At 48.8% G+C, this 9,210-nt stretch overlaps 1 protein-coding gene across 1 annotated transcript in view; it reads right to left on the bottom strand.

Annotated features, from left to right (window-relative positions):
- Nucleotides 1–1,286: 1,286 nt before the first annotated feature.
- Nucleotides 1,287–9,210, bottom strand: part of LOC135828602 (glutamate--cysteine ligase catalytic subunit-like) — a 19,586-nt gene continuing 11,662 nt past the window's right edge. The window contains 8 exon segments of the mRNA XM_065341032.1: nucleotides 1,287–2,785; nucleotides 4,026–4,146; nucleotides 4,545–4,639; nucleotides 5,981–6,062; nucleotides 6,751–6,855; nucleotides 7,266–7,364; nucleotides 7,625–7,737; nucleotides 8,368–8,500. Coding sequence (XP_065197104.1) covers nucleotides 2,619–2,785; nucleotides 4,026–4,146; nucleotides 4,545–4,639; nucleotides 5,981–6,062; nucleotides 6,751–6,855; nucleotides 7,266–7,364; nucleotides 7,625–7,737; nucleotides 8,368–8,500 — 915 coding nt within the window. The 3' untranslated portion in view covers nucleotides 1,287–2,618.

Here is a 9,210-nt window from a genome sequence, read left to right as displayed (position 1 = left end):
TCCGCAGACACGCCAAAACCGGCTAAGTCTCATACGAGCTCCGCTAAAGTCGTACGCACTGCCGGGCTCCCGCGCGGGGCCCCACGCAAGCATTCGCAACCGCGATGCGCGTACGGCATGCCGTATAAGCCACCTATCCGCCTTGGGTGCAAGCTCACCCAAGGCCACCCTCGCAAGGCAGGAACACGTAAAGACATTCACCAGTTGTTTGTTGTGCCTGCCCGCCGCAGAAATTGTTTCCCACCCTCCCGCACCGTTTAAAAGGCAGGAGGCACGGGTGCTGCCGATGGGCGCCGCATAGTGCACGCACATCGGCACCATTGAACTATTCATGTGTACTAAGATTTAGTGTTCCGCTGCCATAGCAACCTAGTAGTACACGTAGCCGTTCCGACGGCGCACGACCCCGCGGGTCGCTTCTGCTGTCCTTGCCTCTCTGATGCGTGATATGCGTACATCATTTATAATCATGACCTCATACTGAGTACATGTACGTCATACTTGATTACCGATCACAGGCTCATGATTATTCATGCTGGAATAAACGCTTGCGACACCCCACAGGCTCGTCTCTCTTGTGTGGCATGAGGGTTAATTTATTTTTTTACTTTTTACCCTCTCATGCACACAGTGTACACAACAACATCAAGGTTTTTTTTCTCTTTTTTTCTTTTTTTTTCTTTTTTTCTTTTTCTTTCTTCAGCAGATCGATACTGACGTTGTGATATACTAGTAGTAGTATGTGGTCCATATAGTAAAGAAAGTATTAAACAAAGCGTGCACATGTTTCCTGCATCCGCGATCGGTAAAAAACCAACGATTTCGGCAAAAACTCACGATTTAAAAAATAAAATATTTCTTGGGGCGCTGACAAAAACTGGGGCGGACGGGGACGATCATCTAGCTTTTTTTTTTACTTGGCCTTATGACCAGATATTTTAGGTACAGAGAAGCGATGTGTGCAGTGTTTGTACACCTATTACTAGTATTGTCGATTTAGGTAAGAAACAGATACACCGAAAGGACCGACAATTTGTGAAATCACTGCACTGGTATCGTACCCGGGAGTCGTAAAATACCATTCGGTGTTTTACGACTCCATGCTTACTGCAGTACTAGTACTCCCCGATCGGTATGCTACTGTACATGTATGGCTGACTCAGGACCAGATAGTCGCCTTTAAAAATGACTCCCCGGTCCTGACCCAATGCCAGAATTGCCCCACACGTACCCAAGCGCGCATAGTCTCGTGACGAGAATGCCATACGAGAAGAGCAGACTGGGTATAGCAGAGAGAAAGGGAAAGTTGCGCGCGTAGATAGCAAACGACTTTTCTAAGCAGCCACTAGATCTGATGTAAATACATACCACGGTGTAACAGAATAGATAGCAGGCAAAATTATAGTTTTACAACGGGTTGATGACGACAATGCTACCGAGACGGCGGGCAGGCAAGCAGATGCCGGCGATCGGCAGCCTGTCCAGCAGCAGCGCACGTGGAAACACAGGACACCGGCAGACGGCACTGGTCCACAGGGCCTAGGGGTCAAGAGAACAGCAACGAATGGGTCGGGTGGGTGAGGATCCAGATGAAATCTACCATGATACGGGCAATGGGGGGGGACCTTCTCAGAAGACCCCAGGGCAATTTACCGGCGAATGCGAGACAATGGTGCAAGGCCGAGGGCGGCAAATAGAAATCGGCGTGGACTGCGACGGGGATCGAGAAACGCAATTAAGCGCCAATATAATGACATGAGTTCACAAGGGTGGATGGTATGACAAAGAGGGACAGGAGTACAGCAGCGAATCTATACCACAGCAATGATGCAAACACAAAACAAAACGGCAGAGTGGACGATGGACTACACAAACTACTTTAAAATAAGGTCGGTGCAAGTTTGGTTGTCGCTGGTCATGCTATAAACTGAGGACAGGGAAGACAAACGGCAGGGATGTGATTGCCTCATATCTACAGGCAAACGCAGAGGACACAGAGTGAATATCTACATATATATTTGTGCCACTTTTCGAGGTAAAAAGTTCTAAGAACACACACACACACACACACACACACACACACACACTGCACGAAAACGACCTAAAAAGTCACTAAAAATCACTCTGCCCCATGGCCATGGGGTGGAGAGTTGTGACAGCGGATGGGAGCGTTGAAACACGCGCTAAACCCAGAGTGACCGCCCTGGCCCAGCTCGCCTGTAGCAGCAGAAGCAGTGTACCTAGGAAACGGACCAGTGTGTGCGAGCGCAGCGCGGCCTTTGAGCCGGGAAAATAAGCAGCGGGTACGGCGGAAAGAGAACGAGCAATCCAGCATATCTAGGGTGTTCACGGGCCCAAGCGGCCACTGCCTGTGGGATACCCGTTGATGGTAACACAGGACTGATGTGGGCATGACCAGAGCAGCGACTAACACTACCGGTCTAGTGTACTTCAGTTGGACATGATGCACTGCTGACTGCATCATAAGAATTGGAGAAAAAAAAAGAAAAGAAAAGAGCTCCTAGCCTAGAATTCGTACACACAAAGACGCACACGCACATGCACGCGCGCGCGCGCACACACACACACACACACACACACACACACACACACACACATCAAGGATCTCCCTCTAGTTCATGGCAGTGCTCTGTCCCGCTGCTGATGCGGTCGCAGGCCATCAGGAGATCGTAATTGACGCGCTCGTTGATCACCGAATCCTGCTTGTAATGTGGATGTGCGGCAACGAAGTCGCGCATCCACTTCGCAACGGTTTTCAGCTCTCCTGAACATCACACCACAAAACAGAAAGAAGAGTACTCTTGATGACGGGCAGCAGAGAGTGACAAAACTAGAAACAATCTTTCCAAGCACGGCACTCTCTTCGTCAGACGACTAGTAGAGACTCGACTCGTGGAGAAAAGCATGTCTGCGGAAATGAAACTGTACTGTAGTGGTTAAGGACGGGGATCATGCTTTTCTCTTGATTTCCTGTCCCAAGCTGGAGAATAGGGAGGTTTCGCTGCACGTAATCACGTATGAAAATAATGTAGGAGCTGCACATAATTTTCAAACATGAATCCGCGCTGTTGGGTTTCGCTCTACGTGATTTCTCCACGACTGCTAAGCATGCCTTACTGTAGGGCAACAAATATTGGGCGCATATTTATTTTCGGCTATTTTCGGCCTGATCATATTTGGCCGAAAGTTTGTAGCAGCCGAAAATTCGTTTTGCAATGTTCAGTGTGACAGTGTATACAGGCAGCAGCAGTACAGGCCGAAAATTCGATGCGGCCGAAATGGGTTTTAGCCCTGGGAGGGCGAAATATGAATGGGCCTACAATTTGTAGACTTACGGTATTGCTTTGGAGACAGCATGCACTCACTGTGTGCACGGTGAACCTACAACCACATTCTCCATTTGCGTGTACTCAAGTACGGCAGTTTTGCACGTGCCACGGACCTTGTATTTCGCATGGCTTGAACTTTGCCATGGATAAATCCGGGAGCTGCGAAAAAATGTTTCAAAAAGTCCTACTACGGAGGACCGAACATAGGAAAGCTGTGGACGCAGCATACTGCTGCTACACTTCCAACGCGGGAGTGCTTACACAGCCAGACCTCGCTTAACCGTGCACATCCGTTGTCCACAAAAATATCCGGATAGGCGAGGGAACTGGATAACCGAACACCGGTTATGTTGGATGCATCACATATGCTGTACATCTGTAACCAGCTATTTTGTTCCGGATGGCGAGGGATCCGGATAAAAAAAAAAAAAAGTAAATTATTGTATCCGTTCCCCGAAAGGATAAAAGAGGACCGGATAAGCGAGGTCTGACTGGAAAATAAATAATATCAGTGCCACTTGCTGGGTTTAGTTGATGCATACCTCAACTAATGTACGGGTGCATGACCACATGCAAGCCCATATCCATGCATGCACCCTTCCGTTAGCACTATTGACTCAGATCCACCTTGCAGCGAGTACAGTGCTGAAAAGGCACAGAGCTACATCATCATACCTGTCGCACGTTTTCTGATCAGCTCAAACGATCGGCTGACGGTGCACCTGGAGGCGACGTCCATGCCGATGTCACGCAGGTAACTGTCCATTAGCGGGAGAAGTCCCGGGAACACTCCATCCTGGACAGCAACAACGACAGAAACGACAGCAGGAAAATAACATCAGCAGCGGCACCAACAACGATGACGACAACGATGACGACAACAGCAACAACAATGTCAATAAAAACAATGACAATGACAACAATGACAACAGCAACAGCAGCAACAATGATGACAACAACAACAACAACACTGTCAATGACAACAACAACAACAACAACCACAACCACTCAATCTCTTGTTGGCGATGGTGCCATCGTGAGAATAAAGAATTCAAACCATCGTGAGAATAAACAGTAGAAACAACACCAAGGAAGCAAGTCCGCCAACAAAGACAAACACGACATAATCACGGACACGAGAAAACAGCGCGTGAAACCTGACGGGAAATAGTTCAAATATCCCCGTGCACTCACCTTGCCATTCACGATCGTGTCGATACTCATCTCCTCGTAATCATCATCGGACGGTGTTGCAGAATCCGCCGCCATGGCTGCTGTCTGCCCATCCGCTGTAGAGAACGGAAGAAGACGGAAATACACACACACACACACACACGGACCACACGCGCACCACACACACAGGCAAAGGACAGAGAACAAGGAAATCAGAAAATGGAAGCACCGATGTGTATTGGTGAACGGCTCAATCTCAAACAACACAGCTGGCATCCACACCGGGCCGTGAAGGAGTTCAACGCTGGTTGAAGCATCGCTTCGATAATACATGTGACAAAGAAAGGACAGGCGAGAGAGAGAGAGAGAGAGAGAGAGAGAGAGAGAGAGAGAGAGAGAGAGAGAGAGAGAGAGAGAGAGAGAGAGAGAGATAGAGTGAGAGAGAGAGAGAGACACCCCCACCCCCACCTACACACACGCACACACACCATTGGACGCCCATCGCCGGAGGCGATGATAGCGATGCTACAGCAGAAGCCATAGCAACTTGTGCTGGGATTGCACCATTCAACAGCTTGCAAGGCTGAAGAATTGACCGCCACTATTCAGCCTGGTCTACACACCACAGCTATGAAGTGGCTTTTTCTGGCCAGTGAATCCCTACTTTTTGGTCTTTTTATTTTTTTCCCGCACACACGTCACACACGCACACACACAAACACCCACACACATCCACCCACCCACACACATGTATGCACACACACACACACACACACACACACACACACACACACACACACACACACACACACACACACACACACACACACTTGTACTTGCTCACTGCCAAAACTGGTCACGTGGGTCTCCCCGGGAGAGGGGAGAGAGACTCAAAAGGAATCTTGGAAAGATGACTCAATTGGCCATTGAACCACCCAACGGCCGACACCCCCTGAAATCCCCAAACTAGGGTGGACTTGAAATGATCCCACTTATGGGCTCATCACACCTCAGTAAGTGGGTGAGGACAAGGTGCAGAAAAAGGATTGACGGCATCAGGGTATCCGTCCCGGGATCCAACTGCAGGTACCCCTGCCCCCAGTGAAGGTAATACTTGCTACTAGTGTGGGTGGCTAAATCAGAATGGATCTGATAAAAGCTTCACTAGCACCATTGATTACACAAGAGTTTATCTAGCCAGAAGTAGTCCATGGTTGTATACTTCAAATGGAAAGTATATGAACCCTGAAACCAACAAAGGTGGTAGGTACAACAATACACCTTCAAGCAGCTGAGCCCGTTGGCAACAGGTCCAACACTATCTGGCATAAGTGTACCCACCAACCGAACTAGCTGGCACCACACACACACACACATGGTGGGGGAGGGGGGGGGGGGGGGGGGCAAGATAGAATCAAGTGTAAGTGCTGGAATTTCTATAATAGCATTACATGTACCTGTGTAGACATTCTTGCGGAAGTAGAATTTCTGGTCAAGCACAGCGTTCCTCTCCTGCGCTCTTCTCATGTTTTCTTCCATCTGGACGCATGAACACACATACACACACGGACACACGAATACACACGGACACATGAACACACACGGACACACACACCCACACCCACACACAATCACCAATCATCGAAGGCAAAGAGAACAACTTGCAAGACAGGTAAACTGAGTGGCACTTGAAAGCCTAAAAGAAGTGGCTTTTCCTAGCAGTCAATCCCATTTTTTAAACAACCAACAACCAACAACACGAACATGTACATACATCTTGTAACCAAGGCATGCAAGCACCCATTCCCAAGATTTTCCATGACCAGTAACGAAATGAAAGAACAACAGTCGGCTCCCCCCACACACCATGTATCATCCCATATGCCACACAGTGCACTATACATGCAAGCGCTCACACACGCATGTACACACGCCCATCACACGCGCACACACACACCATGTACCATGTATACGCCCGTCGCAAGAGAAGCACGCAAATCTGCAAATGCACTGGATGTGCACCCACAGATTTTCTCTTATAGCAACGATAGCGAACAAGATCTGAATGAGACAGATCAAGACTTGCGCCAGATAACTGTCTAATCCACACAACTGGCGAAGCCATGTGAATCGACCACCAATGCACACCTACACACACACACACACACACACACACACACACACACTCATGTGCACACACACACACACATCACAATACTCTGCTCACCTTGGAGATTGGAATGTAGAAGTTGAGGTTGAGAGAGAGAACAGTACGCGTCAGTATGACTACAAACATTACAAGTGCCGCATTCTCAAACGGCGTCAGCTGAAGCTGCACACACACAACATACGTGCACAAACGAACAAGAGAACCCGTAAGAAACTCTGGCATCTAGTGAAACCAACTGAAGACCATACCACTCGCATCACACAAACCAGCATCAGCCGCATCAGCATTAGCATCAGCAATAGCATCAGCAATAGCAGCAGCAGTATTAGCAGCAGCAGCAGCAGCAGCAGAAGCAGTATCAGCAGAAGCATCAGCAGCCGCACCAGCAGCATTACCAGCAGCAGTATTAGCATCAGCAGCAGTATTATTATTAGCAGCAGCAGTATTATTATTAGCAGCAGCAGCAATAGCAGTATAGCAGCAACACCACCAACACAGCATCAGCACCGGCAATAGCATCAGCCCCATCAACAACAGCACCATCAGCATCGCCATCAGCAGCAGCAGCTTACATCAGCAGGTCGGAACTCCACGCGCCATCCGATCTTGGCGTGGGAACTGGCGGGCGGTGGCTTGAAGCGCATAGACTGCCAGTTAGTCGACTGTATATTCTGCAATGGATACCACAGCATGTACAATAGCAAGTGTATAATATTAATATGGTTATTATGACATCATGTAACCACACAGACATCTCTACAACCTATGTGTTCGAGACCACCTCTCTACAAGGACCACCTCTCTACAAAGACCACCTCTCTACAAAGACCAGTCTTTACAAGCATACAGCCATTTACCCGTAGGCCCTAGACCCCCCCCCCCCCCCCCCACACACACACGCACACGCCGGCGCCATAGCTCAAGTTCTAACCTCAAAGTGGTTGGACTCGGTCGTGGTGCTTTGGTCGATCTGTTCGCTGAAGAGCGTGAGCGGGTCGCGGATAAACAAATGTGCAATGTGAGTGGCTAGGAGATGATCAATACCTGCATTGGATCAGGGAAACACAAGACAATGCCACAAACAAAATATCACGATTTGCGTGAAACTTGGCTGGAGGCCGAGTTTTCTGCACCCGCAGGAACACCACCACCCTCTAGGATCAAAGGCGCAGATGCAGCGCCTAAACGGTGGGAGGTGAGTAGATCAAACCCACCACAAAGTGGTCAAAGACCGAAAATCCCATTCACTGCATCCATGCTTCCCTCGATGCCACAAACTAGATGCAAAATCATGTACAAGCTCCAGGCCAGGCCACTGTGGGATCAATTAATAGTTTTAAAAAAAGAAAAGGAAAAAGGAAAACTTTCCCCCGGGCTTCACAAGAAACGCCAGGATACATCAGCTTGCTTGTCTTCCAGGAGCAAGATACGCACATGTACACATATACATGTACACCCCATCCCCCCACCAGCACCACCATGTGAACGCACACATGCACACCCATGCACACGCACAGACCACACATGCACAGACCACACATGCACACACACACATGCACGCACACACACACACACACACACACACACACACACACACACACACACACACACACACATACTCTCTCTCTCTCTCTCTCTCTCTCTCACTCTCTCCCAGGGTTATCCATAGCATACCTGCCGTACGTAACGTATCATACACCTCTTGGTTCTGCACGATCTCCTGATCGTTGTACTTTTCTGACGCGAGATAACAACTGACGGGACTATAGCGAGACTTTGGTATACGGTACTTATCATTTTCCAGCGGCTGCAGAGGGAGAGAACATGCACCACACAACCATACACACACATACACACACACACAAACACATACACACACATACACACACACACACACACACACACATACACACACGCACGCACACAGACCGTGGACATGGAGGATGGCAGCGGTTATGAAAGCGGGTCTGCAATACAGTAAGGCCACACTTTGTTTTTTCTATGTTTCTCGTCATCGCCCGCGTAGGTTTTCAGAAATTTCGAAGAAAAAAAAAGTTCATACTACGTACATGTATGTACGCTGCTCATGCTGCAGCAGCTACATGTAGATGAGTCAATCCAAATCGTAAACGTTTGCACCACAGCAGCAAAGGAGCGCTCCGGCTCCCAGTCCTATCTGTTCTCTGCGATGAAGGCTGCCATGACGAAGCTTTCACTGCCTGAGCCTCGTGGGTCCCAGGAATACCGTAAGTCGGACGAGTTCCGTGGCAACTGGCGTCTGTGGAACGATGTCGTGGGCAGGAAATCCAAGCAATAGACGCGTGGCGAGGAAAAGATGAGCAGCGTGGAGACAAGAGTTTGATAAGCGGACACAAGAACGTTGAAGTAACAAAACCAAAAAAGACCAGTGGGAAAGCGTTTGTTGATGCGATAGCAGATAAATGTATGTTCTCTTCGCCATCTCGTATTCATCAAACTTTATACTCTCATTTGTTGCAGTTTGCCTGATATTCGTGG

Source organism: Sycon ciliatum, chromosome 12, assembly GCF_964019385.1.
Source record: "Sycon ciliatum chromosome 12, ocSycCili1.1, whole genome shotgun sequence".
Taxonomy (NCBI): domain Eukaryota; kingdom Metazoa; phylum Porifera; class Calcarea; order Leucosolenida; family Sycettidae; genus Sycon; species Sycon ciliatum.
This window is presented reverse-complemented; position numbering and strand designations above follow the sequence as displayed.